A 15,188-nucleotide genomic window follows, 5' to 3' on the forward strand; every position below is an offset into this window, starting at 1 on the left:
GTCTACAATGGCCCAAAACTCCGTTTCGCTATCAAGCAATTCTCCCTATCTATACAAAGCCACCATAGAGGACATACCAGGGATCAAATCAATGGTCAACTCCGCCTACTCGAAATACATCGAGCGTATCGGAAAGCCCCCAGCTCCCATGACCGAAGACTGGGAGCAAGAGATGAGAACACATGAGGTCATGATGCTCAAAGACAACGATCAAACTGTTGGCTCTATTGACTTCCATGTGGATGACCAAACAAACTCGCTCAAGATCAATAACTTGGTTGTGGACGTGGGCTCACAGGGTCGAGGTTACGGATATTGGATGATGAAACACGCGGAGACTGAGGGACGAGAGCGCGGACTATCAAGTATCACTCTCTTTACGAATGTACATATGATTGAAAACGTTCGGTTCTATGGGAAATTGGGATTTATCGAAACGGAAAGAAAAATGGAGGATGGGTTCGAACGTATATATTTCAGGAAGAGTCTCTGAAAGTTGCTTTTTAGGCATGGGAATAATGATGTGAGATTTTCTCTTTGTTGACTGTCGCACAATGAGAATCAATCCAGACTATTACTAGAGAGTGGCATAGACTCCTCTTCTGTCCCAATGCACAGCAGAGCTCCTTAAGGGATGGATGATGTTAGTGGTGCTTTCACGATATATGAAGAGTTAGTCGATTAAGTATACCATTAGTGGTCGTATTCTCAAGCATACGACACTTTGGCCGAGTGGTTAAGGCGCACGCCTGCTAAGCGTGTGGGTTCGCCCGCGTGTGTTCGAATCACACAGGTGTCGTTTCTTTTTTTTCCCCGCCAATTTTGTTTTTCTAAAATTTTTCGAATTACTCTCCAAAACAGTATCTGCAATATAGTAAGTAAATGAATGAATCGTTATTAACTATTTGTATCGCCTAGGCTGATCGTCGTGGTACGCTTGTGGGTTTTTCAGTGCACTACCTAGAAGCCGGAGAACTCGGCTGCATCTAGGCATCAACCACACTTAACCCGTGGTAGTGACACCATGGTTTGCAAAATTTAAGTTTAGAAAGATATATATACAGACCTTCTGATTTTATACAAATCCTCGAAGATGCAAACCTATTTGAAGGCAGGTTTTACAGCGATGACAGAGAGCTATAGTAGTCACATAAGCGTCTTAAAAAGACCGCCGTAGTATCCGATAAAGATACCTCTTATGTAGGAATTCAGAAAAAAATAAGCGCGAAGCAATATAAATGGAGCTGAGACAATTGAGCGTGAGTGCAACTCATTTTTGTTTGTATACTCACTAATGTAAACACACGGTAGTCATCCTATAATTAGATCAATACAATCGAGATCCATTCGTGGATCGTGATCAGCCCATACCGAGATACCCCTTTACGTAGGACTCTAGGTTGGAGCCGTAACCACAGAGGAAGAATGTCTTTTTTGCGACGAGGCATCAAGAGAACGGAAACTTGATTTCCATTGGCTTTTACTTGGCTCACCCACCACGTACGCATCTAGACATTTCAATCGAACCTATACTAAGAGTTTTCACTGTCTGAATTTTGAGGAACATTGAGCCGAGCCGTCCGATAACTCAAGTCTAGCTAAGGAAGATTGCCAATAGGACCTCGAGGACATCGAGACCAACCGTCAGACGTAACCATTTATGTGGCGACACCACGCCGGTTCGGGATACCGTTGCTTCACGGAAGTACGCCGAACCTGAGCGCCGGTTTTTCGATTAGGATCAATCTTGATTTAGAAGCTGGTGAAAATTTGAAATAATATCCTTATTGTTGTCCACGTCTCGAGAGGCGTCGGGGAGAAAACTCCACAGAGCAGGCTCCACATTGAACTGCCAAGCGATAAGGAGGAAAGATATCGTTTGCAAAATTGAGACCAGTGAGGACCCCATAAAATAATACGAATATGTTCAGCTGGAATTCGAATAGTATAAAAATCTGAGCCTAAACTCTATAAGAAGTGGTAGTTCTATGCGCAAGGACCTGTTGCAGATCCGGAGCGACCCGAACTATTGCCAAACCAGGGAAGGTATCGAATTTGTTCCCATTTTCATGACCTCCACCGAGGATTTTGTAGATCGATATTAATTGCCCATCCCCTGACCCAAGGAATGGTTTCGATAAAAGGCAAATTTATCTCCACATTACTCAATTTGGTATGTAGCCAGGACCCTCTTCACACACACGGCAAGAACTCCATTCTTAAGGCGTCGAGGAACAATACTGAATCGGCTTTTGTAGATTCATCCACATGTATTGTGCTTGGCGCTAGTCGTAAATCCCGGCAATGCATAAGCAACCCAATTGCCGCGGTCTCAGCTCTATTCAGGGGATATGATCGCCAGCACCCAGAGCTGAAGAACCTATCTAGACCAGAGACCAGAGACTTCCCTCACAGTTCAAAAGTTCGACGCATGGCTACAGTACCAGGCGATCATGTAGTTGACGATCAGATAAAAGGTCTCTTCTTGGGCATGTTTTGGTATCCACCACCGTAGGAGTATGCTGGTTCGAGAGGTGACAATATTGACACTATCCTCCGGGACGCCGATTGAGGCATTGCTAACTTACTCGTCGTGCAATCTCGGCGTCGCCGTGATTGTCGTATTATTAAAACGCCACATCCGTCACGAAGCTTGCATCTAATACATCACGGTCAAATTCGGACTGCACTAAGAACTAGCTGCGAGGTTTACTTTTCAATCACATAGAATCTGTTGAGAAGTATTCATAGATCTTCAAATTCAAAAGCACTAACTGCACATGGGAATCACAGCGACCTTCTAGTAAGGGAGGTCCGTTCTTTCAAGAATATATACAAAGTTCCGTCATGAAGAGAATATCGAGAGTAAGATCGGAGACATAGAAGAATGAGATATCGGAGAAAAAGAGTAAAGGGGACATGAATAGGGAGTGGCAGAGTCGTGACTAGAAAGAAATATAGATATAATGGGGAATTTCGAAAGAAAAGTATCGAGGTAGGATGCCACTGGAAATATAAGTGGTGGCAGGAATTCAAATGCCTCATATGTCATGAAAGGATGTTCATCGCCGCCAGCCGTGAGCTGACACTTCACCAAAGCCGTCCTTGCTGGAGCGAGAGCTTTCACCCTCGTCGGGGTAGGCTGGCTCGTGGGTGATCTCGATGGTGGTTTCTTGGTACACCTTCCCGATGGGAGCCATTTCATGGTTGCCGGGCTGAACGATGTTGTCTGTTGAGCCGTCACGTTGGGTGATGTCGTCGTTGATGGTGCCGCCCATCTTACGCTTGGAAGGCTCGGCAGTGATGGTGGTAAGGTGAGTGTCACCCTTGCGACCCTTGCTGCTGGCAAACTTGTTGTAGGAGCGATCGTGGCTCGGCTCGGAGTCGATGATCAGGTTGCGACGGGTCAGAGTGTACAGGACCACATCGACCAGACCGGAGCTGGTGATGATGGCACCAGCACAACAGAAGAAGGTGACGTTTGGTGGATTTCCATTAGCAGTGGCCATACGACCAGCTGCGAGAGGAAGAGACAAAACGATGTAGACGATGGGGTAGATGGTCATGTATCCGACCACACGACGCAGACGCTTGAAACTCTCCAGCTGGCTGTTACCCAGAATGGAGGAGGCCTTGATCTGTCGGCGCAGCTGGAAGAACATGACAGCGTAGAGGGCGACGGAGCCGAACTCAGCCAGGAAAATCCAGATATAGTGAGTCCACAGACGGGTCGTCTCATACTCCTCGTTAATCCAGCACCACGCACCCGAAGGCACGAACACGTCCGCACCATACATACCCAGTGGAATGATAACAATCAAGGCGATGAAGATCCAGATACCGACAACGAATGAGACAAAGACTTTGTGGGACATCTTCTTTCCCCATACGACCAAAAGGAAAGTGTGGAAGGCAATGGCGAGCACGAAAAGACCGGAGCCAGGGTCTCCAACCTGCAGCCAGAATCCCTGTAAGAAACAAGCAGGCGTACCGGACTCGATTTTGTCCGTGAGGATCCATCGTAGATTGAGAATGAAAGCGAGTGCTTGTTGGAAATCGGCCAAGATCAGGTTATAGATGAGAATGATGTATTGGTTGTAACCGATGTATCGTTTGTAGCTTGAACGCCAGAAAATGAGTCGAAAGGTAATGAAAGCGAGGAGAGTGGCAGTTGCAATGAGCGACAAGAAAGCCATGATCGAGATTGCTATTAGACCTTCTCGTTGAATTAACGGGAGAGGATCAATATCAAGTTCCGCTGAGTTGTTCAATCGAGCCACCAAGTCCCCGGAGTTGCCTCTGGGCATCAGGCCCGCGAGGATGAGCGAAGGCATCTTTGGATGCTTTGTTGTTCGTCAAGTCGGTTATCGTCACCTAATTAACAGAACAAAGTTTTATGCAGTGATGGATTCGTCGGGGGGCGCGCTTTGTCGAATATAAGGCCAAGTTTGAACAAAAAGGAGGGTATACAAGGCGTGCACCAATGCGAACAGATCGGAACAATCGAGATGAAGCGCTATAGCTCCCACATGTGGCAGCAGCAAAGAAGGAAGGACAAAGACGAAACCCGGGGTGCAGAAACCACAGACGGAAATATTAAAGGATCGAGGGCCGAGGGAATAAAAGAAGCAGCAGCCACACTACTGCCAGCTGATCGAACTTTAAAATTGATAGGCCAGGACAGAAGAATGGGGGGAAAATCAATCAGGCCCTTTTTTGCAAACGGCTGGATTCTCCAGGTTGATAAGTTCCAGGTTTGACTATCTTTTGGGATCATCTCCGGTGGGAAATGGGGACGATCCGAGAGCCAGTGATCTCCATAATACTTCTTCACGGTCCATAGTCATATCATTGAAATGACTCCACTCTAGGCCACCTATGCCCCTCCCAGAGTATCGGGCGAAGTGGGTAAGGGGTTACAACTTTGCCACGAGCAGCCAAATCAAAGGACGTCAAGTTTTTTAGCTTAGATGGCTGTACATGTATTTACCCACCCGAACGGCCAAGGCATACTATTGTGTAGCCTACAAAGGTACTAAGGGGATAAGCTGACTGTAAACCGCGTTGCATACAGTAGAAGGATGAATTTCCCCATTTTTGAGCACAGTGTAGTGGCGCAAAAATCCATCCTTGTACACCACGTTCTCCGTGTCCTCCGCCATACAAAAGGTCTTAGCGTGTGTTCATTGACAGGGGGGGGGTTAAAACTCGGACCGCCGTACAGTTTTTCCGCTGCAGGGGAATGCTTCTGGAACACTAGCGGGAAGGTAAGACCAATGCATTCATTGTGTTCAATGTATAACCTTGGTTGCATCTATACGAGGCTGGGTCTAAGCAAACCTAACTCTATCCTGGAAAGCTCCATGGAGACCATAGGAAGACTTCCAGCGGGCTAGATCGAGTATTATTATTCAAATGGTCAAAAGAACGCGGCTGGCAACAAGGGGCCCCTGGTTGGAGAAGCATTCACCCCGCACGAATGCTCCGTATCCGGTTACCGGCAGAGTAAAAAGCCTAGAAAAACCTTCGAAGCGCCATGCTGAAGTCTCCCCAGCGTCGATCATGGGACAAAAGGATTATTTAGCAATAGTGGGAGTTACAGTAGCCTGGTAGCCGTGCGATTGGGCCAGTATAAGCTTCGATCCACTACAACCTTTCCAACCATGCCGCTGTATTATTCCGAAACCCCACAGAATGGAGTCAAGCGGGAGCCAACCGAACACACACAGGTTTTCCTTTTGAAACAGGCCCGCACAGGGGTTCCATGTGTGGGCAATGCCCTAAAGAAAACAACTGTACCAGGGAACAAAGGCGCAGCCATGTGGAAGCTGCACGTTGTGGGGACAGCAGTTCTTTATTACCCCTTTCTTGATGTCTGAGAACTGGAAAGGAGGCCAACGTTCAAAAATTCTAACTAGCGTTGTGCAGTGGAGTTTGCTTACACCAACCGGGTGACGATCGGCAAGGCGACAATGGACTAAAAGAGTACGCGCACCACACACACCGTCTGTTTTAGAGCCGCTAGCAGCGATCGTGGGGGACTCGGACAGCCGCTGAGAGGGGATTTACGCCCGAGCGGGATTGTCTGTACCGAGTAGATATTGATGTCTTGGATACTCGATCTCAGGGGTATACCGGAAGGATCCGACTTGACCATTGCATGTCATCTTAACTATGATTCTGATCTCCAGATAACGTTAAAGTATGTACAAGTACATGTACATATATGCACGACTAGGGACGGCGTCAAACCATATACATGTAAAACCTTACGGCCGTGTCTTGCAGCGCAAGCCGTCTTTAGATCTCCTTCACCTGCCTCTTCTGTTTGCCCCGCTCGTCATGATCCACTGGCAATTTCCTTTAGTAGGGGGAAGTGTCCAACATAGGCCAAGGCTCCATGTTTTTAAGCATTTTACATGGCAAGGCAGGATAAAGCTTGAAGTCTCGGCGAAATCTTGTCAGGCATTAGGGAAATTCGATATGTTCAACATATTCTATTCTTGCAAACATTTAGCCTGAACTTTCCCCCTGACGGGACTGCACCGGCTAACGAACCGGTCGATTTGCCAGTCCCACTCAAGGTTTGTCTAGGCATCTGACAAATTCTACATGTACTCCGTACTGTATAACGTTAAGGCTAAGTTATGCTACGCAATTCTGAGACATCTGATAAAGTATTTTAAGCCTCTTCTCGAGCCTCCCTGTTTTCAAGCCCCGATGTCATCCCAGACGTCAATCCCAGAATTATCCTCAAAGGTCAATTTAATCGCCACCACTGACCGCGAGAATTGCGAGACTTGCCAAGTAAGCCGTGTACATAGTGTACCAAGCAACCATTCCGCGGAATGCTCACCCACCACTCACCCACTACGCTGGATAGTCCAAGCTCCCTTAGTCTCTTTTACCAGCCGCGCGCACGCACATAATCCCCTCATAATTGAGAATCGATCTAGTCACGATAGGGGGAGACGTGGCGATCCGGATCTGATGTGCTCTACTGTTGCGAAATATGTATAATAAAAACAACATCTTCGCATTTGCCTAATGAACGCATCATCTCACCTTCAAATCGTTAGTTTGCATCTCATATTACCTAAAATCACACCCTGTGACTTCAATAATCAATAGCCCACGAGTTTGTTTTCACAAGCACGAGCACATGCACAAGCCACACCTCCTCAACCCGCAATAAACGATGATCTGCGAGCCGGCACGGAGATTTGCCATCGGGGCGGTAACGGCACGCAGCGACTATTGGATTAAGCGATACGGTCGATGCAACTGTGCTTCTCATTCTGGCCCGTGTCCCATGTGATCGCCAATAGTCGCGTTATTTACGTTTCTTCGATGCATTATTGCGATACAATTTGGAATCCAGATGTACTCCGGGGTACATTTACATATGCCATTTTAGGCTGAATACCCACATGGCTTGGATGTACAGTACAGTAGCGTACTGGCAGTAAATTAAAAATAAAATACCATAGAGATTGTTGGTCCGTACGCACTCCGTGCTTTGCCCCTGGATACAATTTCCTCGAGATATTGGATGGCTCATGGCCCAGGCATCCGGTACCTCCGTAGATCTTTCACCCTTGGCAGCTGAGCACTGATAATGAACGTCGTCACGAACATGCACATGTACATGTACCCACTTAACGGCATGTGAATACGTGTAGTTTGTTGATCCTGTACAGATACTGTCGGATTTACTGATGACACTTCCGCGCGAATGCCGTTGTGGGTATGTGGATGGGATCAGCTACAGTGGAACTTCTTACTCGGGTTAATGCATTGGACTGTGATTTCTATTTTAATACTGTATCAGAATAGGAGAAGAAGCACATGTATTCCGAAGCAGAATGTTCTATTGCTGTATGACGTTCGTGAAAAAAGCAATATCTATAAGCCCCCCTTGGACGGCTGGGATGGATTATCAAAATCTCTAGCTTGCCCACTTTGTCAGCACTGTAAATCTCTGCTGGTATAGTACATTGTCGGTCGCCAATTTTGCCGAGGATCTGTAGTTTTTGTGGGTCGGATATGCAAGTTCATGTCAAGAGTGCATGTGTACATGTAGACGCGCAGACGCTAGTTGATGGCCTCGGCTGCACATAGTAGAAGGGACTGCATTGTAGTTTGAACAATTCCTGACTCGAGTAGAGACATGTTAAAAGCTGGCACTGGATTTTGAGGGCATTGGACGGCCTGGTTCGTGCTTCTTCTTAGTTCCACATCATGACTCGCCATATTCCACCTCCAGACTGAATCAGGGGGGGAAAAGACAGCATTCTAATTTACAGTCTGCTGTCTTGATACAGGTATATAGAAACACACGTGCATCCAATATGAGATTCTATCCTAGTCGCTACTGTAGACGAAAGCTGAAGTTATGTGATGGGTCTTCATATGTGCCAAGTTGATCCGCTGCGTTCGCATTCCTCAACACTAAACGCTCTCACCTGCATCCATGGCGATTTTACCAGATGTTTCGCCAGCGTAAGTGAATCATACCTATCGGCCGAACAAGATGACATCAAGCTAAATGAGAAACTTGTCTCTGAATGGGCCTAGCGAGAAGACACCGCCCCATTTAGGACTATTTAGTGGGAAATGCAGTGGATGTGTGAATTGCAAGGGCAAATTGAAGCCCACTCCACAATGTCCCTTCAATCTCAATCTACGCAACGACGAGGCTCGGCTCGTCTGGGATGACAGGGTCGTTCCTGTACCCCGAGTCACGGGGCTGGAGACAGACTTGACATAAATATCGAAGAGGAAAAGAACTAACGTGAGAAGGAAAATTGCAATGACAATCAATCACATTGTCATTGTCCATCTGTATTCCGTAGTACAGTACAACATATCAAACAAGATATAAAATAAAACCGCTGCATGATGCTAAATCAGTCTTGTATCATAGCCCACGCCAGCAGAGGCCGGGAAGCTTCATAGCACTCATCAATCGTAACCAATCAAAAATAGAAGAGGGGACAGGTAAGTCCGAAGAGAAAGAGAAGAAAGGAAAGGAAAAGAAATAGGAGGATGCAAATGCAGAAACACAAGAGAAAGAAGAAGAAGAAGAAGAGGCAAAACCTAGGTAAAGATCCAGGATGACAAGATGGGTATCATGAGTTCGTCAAGCCATTGCACGCGACGACAAGAACATATCCATTCCCCATGCTATCCTAAAAGGAGCCCGTCAATGATTTTGATGCTGTATGTAAAGCAGAGCAGACCAGAGAGTAGAGTAAAGGGCACATCAATGAAATCAGTGCCCCTCTACCTCCGGCGCGAGTTGCGCGTATCTCGACGACCGACCATATCATCTCCCTCATCCTCTTCCTCCACAGGCGCAGGCGTACGTCGCTCGGTGCGTCTCTTCGGTCGACGGCGACGGTTCGAGCTGATGTTACTAGCCGAGTCGTCTGGCGCGAGAGAGCGGTCGTCATCGAGGAAGTCATCTTCGCCGCCACTTTCCCACGTGCCAACGCCGGAGAAGGGTGTTCCCAGGCGTGCTTCGACGTAGGAGCCGCGGCGACTTTGGTTAGCAACTGAGAGGCCGGCGCCTCGTTCGCGGAGGGCGCGACGCACGACTTCGGCTTTGCAGTGGAGGGCTTCAAAGGCGTCTTCTAGCGCTTCCATGCCGAGGAAGATGTCGCGCTCGACTTCGGCTAAGGCTGCGATTTCGGTTTCCTCGTCTAGGGCGATGGGGCCGCCGAATGAGGCTGGTGATGTGGGGGCTCCGTTGGGTTGGCTGGATGGTCGGAAGCTGCCGTCCACGTAGCTTGGTGTTGGGCCTCGGGAGATTCCACCGCCGTTTAGGGGTGTGTTGGAGCGGCTGCCGCTCCAGCGAGAGCTTGTGGCGTTGGCGGAGGTATCTTCTGCGCCGCTGCGGAGGAACCCGTCGAATCGGCCCGAAATGAGGATTTCCCATTCATCGTCGCTGATTGCAGATAGGGTGGCGAGGACGTGGTGGATGCTGGGGTTATTTAACATATACATGGCGGTTTCTGGGTCGCGGGGGAGAGAAGCCAGTCTGTACAGGCGCTGAATGGCCGACGCCGACGAGACAAGCGCTGAGGGTTTTGGACGCGGCTTTTCGTCGTCGGATCGGGGTACAGGTGTAGCTGAATTAATGCCGAGCAATGAACAGAACAAGGAGCGCTGGTGAGATTCGAGATGTGTGAGCATGGCAAAGGTCAAGGTCTCGTCGTCAACCTCCTGTGGCGCACTTGTCACGGAGTCAGTCTGTTCAGACAACCACTTGTCGACGGCGACTTTGGTCTTTCGAGATTGTCGCATGAAGTGTTCGCGGTACTCCTCAGGGACATCCACATCCAGCTTTTGCATTGGGATGTGCTCATCGCCTGGCGCAGTCTCGACGGCTGCAGGTGCCATCATAAATGGGGGCCACATGGGAAGCTCTCTGCGGCCAGAGACAAGTTCCAGAACCTCTCCCCAGCTCACGCCATCAGGTCGATTCTCGGTACCCTCATTCTCGCAGATTTGGCAGTTGCACGGCTCGGACGAGATATCGCGCGCGAAGACAGCTTCCAGCCGATCCAGTAACCGCCGGGCAACGGATCGATAACCCGTAGCCACAGCAAGAGACCCATTCTTGCTCATTACCTTTTGGTAATCATCCAGTAAACGGTTGTACGGGTCGAAGATTTTGCCAGCCACCAGCTGGGAGTGAGACTGACCATGCGAGAACGGATCTGACTGGCCGAGACCAGCAAGCAGCGCTCTCGACACTTTGTGTTCCAGTCCACCATTCTTCAGCAGGTAATCGACTCGAGGGATCGAGACCGGCATTTGCGGCGGAGGTGGGGGCGGCGGGGGCCCGCCGAATGCGCCTGGGTTCATTGGTTTCACATAATCAATCGACTCGTCGCTGGGGGTATGGCGGTGGGACATGGCCGATCGGTTCTGCGTGCGAGAGGGCGGTTTCGTCGGTGGGGTCGAGGGCTTTCGTGGGGCTGAGTACTGCTGGTTGGGAGCAATGGAGGTCGCATCAGAGATCGACTCGGCGTCGATATCACGAACTGTCAGGTTGGACTGCGAGGCTGACATTGTTGAGCGACTGGAGCGTTTGGGCAGCTTCTTCTCATCGGAGCTTTTCGTCTTGGACTTGTGACTCGACGACCGAGGCGGAGATTCCTTTTCATCCTTGGACGTCGACGTTCTGGATTTCGAAGGTGTCTCTGTTCGGGACGTCTTGCCCGACTTGGACCTGACGGTGTCATCTTTCTTCGACCGCAGACTTGACGAGGATCTGTTGACCTCCGTCCGGATTTTGATATTTGTTTTCTTCGCCCTGGCCTTCTCTGTCTCCTTCTCGTCGTCGTTGACCACACTCCCCTTCCGCGAGGATTCCTGGTCGAGTCCGGTCAGCGGTGGACTGGGAGGCGCATGGTGGTTCTCGGTGCGGTGGTTTGTCTTCTCGTCGCGTTCTGTCAAATCGGTTGGGTCTGGCGTGGGGATATTGGCCTTGCGGACATCTTCTTTGCTGTGGGCCTTGGAGAAGTTGGGATATGGCAGACTCGACCTCGATTCGAGGAACGAGGCAGTGCCCGACCGACTATCGAGGCCTGGCATGGAGGACCGGCGTAGGGAGGAACGGGCCGTATCGGAGTCACGACCCTTGGTTGATGGGCGGGTCAGGCCTTTCTTTGTTGTCGTCGTCTTCTTCCTATCGTCGCGGTTTAGTCTAACAGGAAACATGGCGGACTCGAAATTGTGTAGTGGATCCTTCGTTCCGCTAGTTCGAGGTCGTTTACCTCTCCCTTGGCACGAGGGGAATTTGGCTATTTTTGTCAACGCGCTTAAACCCTGCGGCTCTGACTGGTTTAGAGTCTTAGGATCAACGTATATGACCGTTTCGGATTTCGGGCATTTTGGAGAAGAATAAGCTCGCGCAGGTACAAGATGTACGAGATGGGGAAAAAAAGCGATGCGGTGAACAGACCGACAATCTCGGCCCCCGCTCAACTGACGTGGTTGAACTGCATGGAAGCCTGATATAGCCAGCTGAACCTCGGGGAACACAGCACCTAGTTGACGTCTACAAGGATGTATATAGTGCTTACAGGGCAATTATGGTACTTTATTCGGGGTATCTTGTACAATAGGGATTATTCTGATCCATGCAATCCATTCACAGCCTTGACGGGGGAAGTCTCAAGCACCCAATTGCCATCTTCCTCATGAGCAACTCCTCCACTATGAGCAGCCCTCATCATCTTGTCACTGGCAGCCGTCAAATCGCCCGTATTGTGATCCCAGATCCAACCTTCCTTGAGCCACATCCATGACAGGTACGCACGTAGCTCTTTATCTTGCGGCAAAACGCATTTCCACTCAGCCACAAATCCTACCTCCGTCGCACCGGTTCCCTGCCAGTCGGAGGCCTTGTCGCGCAATTCGTCGCGGCAGAAAATGCGCCAGCTGTCAAGGGAATAGGCTCCAACTCCAGGTAAATGCGCAATCTCCCAGGCAACTCGTAGGTCTTCTTCGTTGATGCATTCGTCGCGGCCAACATCCCGGCCGTCCAGTTTGCGCGGATAGTGAAGTTTGCGATATCTTTTGTTTTTATGTGGGGGGTTCGTGAGCCATGTTTTTGCGAGTGCAATGCACTTCCTTGCCCGCTGGTTTTGGAAGCCTAAACAACGGATCATCGACACAAATTCTGACTCGTCTGCTGCTGCGATGGCCTCAATTGTTGGGTAGCGGTCAAAGACCTTGAACAGCACTGGTAAGGCAACTCCGCCCCGTGTGCGATTCAGAAAAATGGTTGCAATGAGTAATCGGAAAGGGTCGTGTGCAAGCTGTTCTTGAATGAGCCCGAAAGATGGGACATTGATTGACGGGAATGGCAGACAGGATTCAGCATCGGCCAATACCTTTGGAAAATAAGGAGACAGCTTTGCGGATTTGACTCGGGGGGCTTTGTTCGACTCTGGGATGAGTAAGGATGTACCTTTCACAGGAGTTCGGGGATTCTCGTTCGTGGACAGTGGGACACAAGGGGGGCTCTTCGGGGGAAATGATATGACAGGAAGTATTGGTGTTAGATCAGGCTCGTCCCAATCAAAATCACTGGGAGCATCACTCAAAGAAGAATCTGACAAGAAATCTGGAGACAACTTGAACTCCACGAGAAGTTGCCAGGCTTCACGGGGAATAGACATATTGTACAGCGAAGTGGGAGTTTCCAGTTCGCTTTCAGGAGTTGTGGCCTGTAAGAAATACTTGGACTTAACCTCATCACCAGCAGTCACGCCTGGCAAATCATTGGTCTTCAAAAATCCAAGTCCCACAGATTTGGGTCAGTGGGTAGCGGAGGATGAGCAGGGCTCCGTCCTTCGCTGGGATTCTGTTGAGTGTTTGGTTGCCGGATGGGCGAAGTCATTTGCTGGACTGGGTGTTCAGCGGAGATATCGGGTTGGTGTCCACTCAAACGGAGGCGGCTTTCAAGCCTACGCTGTTTTCTCCGAACGCGCTTCCTTTTGTTTTTCTCTTTGTTCGATTTCTTCGATTTGGCAGGTTCAGAAGGAGGAGGTATGGAAACAGAATGCTTGAATGCACCTGGCGAAATGTCATGAGAAAGTAGGTTACGCGAATCATCCTCACCGCTCCCGTCTGATTTGACTCCGCCCTTATCATGGCTATGCTGTCGTGCACTGGCAGAGTCACGCTTCTTGTGCGTCTTCGGCTCCTTTTCTTTAGGAACTTCTTCAGTGTTAGAAATCTCCACGTAGTCCATCGCCATCGCGGCGTCAGGAGTAGTCCTGGCGGTCTCCGAGTGTCGGACCTTCTTGGTCCCAGCGTCATTGTGAGCATGCTGTGTTGCGCTTTCAGAGTGGCGCCTCTTGCGTTTCTTTGGCCCAGTGAACCCAGCGTCACCTTTGGCGCCAGAGAGATCCAAGATGCTCGCGGCCTTACTATGACCTTGGCGCGTTGCACGTTCTGAGGAGTGACGCCTCTTGTGTTTCTTCGGATCCAGGATATCATCCTTTTGCTCAGAGATTTTCAAGAGTGCCGTTGCTCTCACGGTCTGATCACGGCTGAGGCTTGATCGCTTCTTGTGTGAAGGTTTCGGAGGTTGTTTTTCTTCATCATCGATTTCATCACCAAAGGCAGAACCAGCATCATCTGCCGCTACGATATGACGCTCATCAAGATAAGTCTTTCGCACGAACTCCAGCAAGGCATCAACAGATCCATTGTTCATTGTGGCTGCGAAAGCCACATTTCGTACCTGGTCGGTGAATTGGCGCCTGGCTGAACGTAGGATAGGCTGAACCTCCGTAGTCATAAAAGCGTGGGAAGCAATGAATTGCAGCACCGTCATCTGCTTGTCTGGACTCACCAAGGCGAAGATCTTCTCTTCGGGCGACTCCTTGGTTTCTTTAGCTGGAGTCTGATTGAGGGCTTGTTCGGGCCCCTGTATGGTTTTGTCTAGGCCCATGCCATCTGTAGAGTCTTCGTTGGGGACCTTGCTGGAATCTTTGCGAGCGACTTTCTTGGACTCTTTCTTGGGGACTTTCTGAGATTCTTTCTTGGCGTCTTTACCAAAGTCCGTCATTGCCAGAGTGCTTTTGATTTTCGGGAAGTCCTTTGACTTCGGCTTTGTAACCTCGGAGATGGAGGTGGTGGCAGTGACAGGTGTCGGTGAGGGAGTAGGAAAATGCGAAGACTTGGTTTCGGTGCTTCGAGCACGGCGAGGAGAAAGAGCCAGCGAGTCGTGCAAGCGGTCATCCCCAAAAAGACTAGGCATAGTGGAAGCATCCATAGCTTCGCCTTCCGCACGGGAACCTTCGAGGCTTGCTTCTTCGGAGAGGATGGTGTCGATGGTTCGGTCGAAGAGCTCGTCGTTAAAGGACTTGGACGGGGTGTTATGAAGCGAGGGAGAGGGAACAACGACAGAGATATTGCTCAACCTGGCCATTTTGGGATAAGAAGAATGCCGAGTCCAGATTCGAGATATTTGTCTAAGATGGGAAGCTGTCGAGGTTCGGAGATATATCGCTGTGGTAGTGGTTGGTTTATTGGAATTGTGCAATCAAACCGGTCAAAGGAAGTTTTGATGTGTAGGAGAAGAGTTTCAGCAACTTGCAAGGCACTTGAGACCAAATGCGCGGCTTTTTCTTTTTTCCTTTTTTTTTGAAATGTCGGAAGCT

General features: G+C 49.5%; 5 protein-coding genes across 5 annotated transcripts; 1 reads left to right on the forward strand and 4 right to left on the reverse strand.

Moving 5' to 3' along the window:
• Positions 1–7: 7 nt before the first annotated feature.
• Positions 8–1,654, forward strand: PENARI_c009G09780 (GNAT family N-acetyltransferase; the record flags this gene model as incomplete). The annotated part of the gene is made up of 2 exons (XM_022632002.1): positions 8–385; positions 1,619–1,654. The coding sequence occupies 2 exons, from the start codon at positions 8–10 to the stop codon at positions 1,652–1,654; spliced, it is 414 nt and encodes a 137-aa protein (XP_022488298.1).
• A 1,408-nt stretch (positions 1,655–3,062) lies between these two features.
• On the reverse strand, positions 3,063–4,334 carry gprC (the record flags this gene model as incomplete). The annotated part of the gene is made up of 1 exon (XM_022631763.1): positions 3,063–4,334. The coding sequence occupies one exon, from the start codon at positions 4,332–4,334 to the stop codon at positions 3,063–3,065; it is 1,272 nt and encodes a 423-aa protein (XP_022488084.1).
• A 4,951-nt stretch (positions 4,335–9,285) lies between these two features.
• PENARI_c009G07732 (uncharacterized protein) lies at positions 9,286–11,730 on the reverse strand (the record flags this gene model as incomplete). The annotated part of the gene is made up of 1 exon (XM_022631929.1): positions 9,286–11,730. One exon carries the CDS (start codon positions 11,728–11,730, stop codon positions 9,286–9,288), a length of 2,445 nt encoding a protein of 814 aa, XP_022488230.1.
• Positions 11,731–12,140: 410 nt separating this feature from the next.
• On the reverse strand, positions 12,141–13,196 carry PENARI_c009G01194 (putative pre-mRNA splicing factor; the record flags this gene model as incomplete). Its single annotated transcript, XM_022631737.1, has 1 exon — positions 12,141–13,196. One exon carries the CDS (start codon positions 13,194–13,196, stop codon positions 12,141–12,143), a length of 1,056 nt encoding a protein of 351 aa, XP_022488206.1.
• A 110-nt stretch (positions 13,197–13,306) lies between these two features.
• Positions 13,307–14,956, reverse strand: PENARI_c009G11557 (uncharacterized protein; the record flags this gene model as incomplete). Its single annotated transcript, XM_022632050.1, has 1 exon — positions 13,307–14,956. One exon carries the CDS (start codon positions 14,954–14,956, stop codon positions 13,307–13,309), a length of 1,650 nt encoding a protein of 549 aa, XP_022488079.1.
• Positions 14,957–15,188: the final 232 nt, after the last annotated feature.

This window comes from Penicillium arizonense (genome assembly GCF_001773325.1).
Source record: "Penicillium arizonense strain CBS 141311 chromosome Unknown PENARI_contig009, whole genome shotgun sequence".
Lineage (NCBI taxonomy): Eukaryota > Fungi > Ascomycota > Eurotiomycetes > Eurotiales > Aspergillaceae > Penicillium > Penicillium arizonense.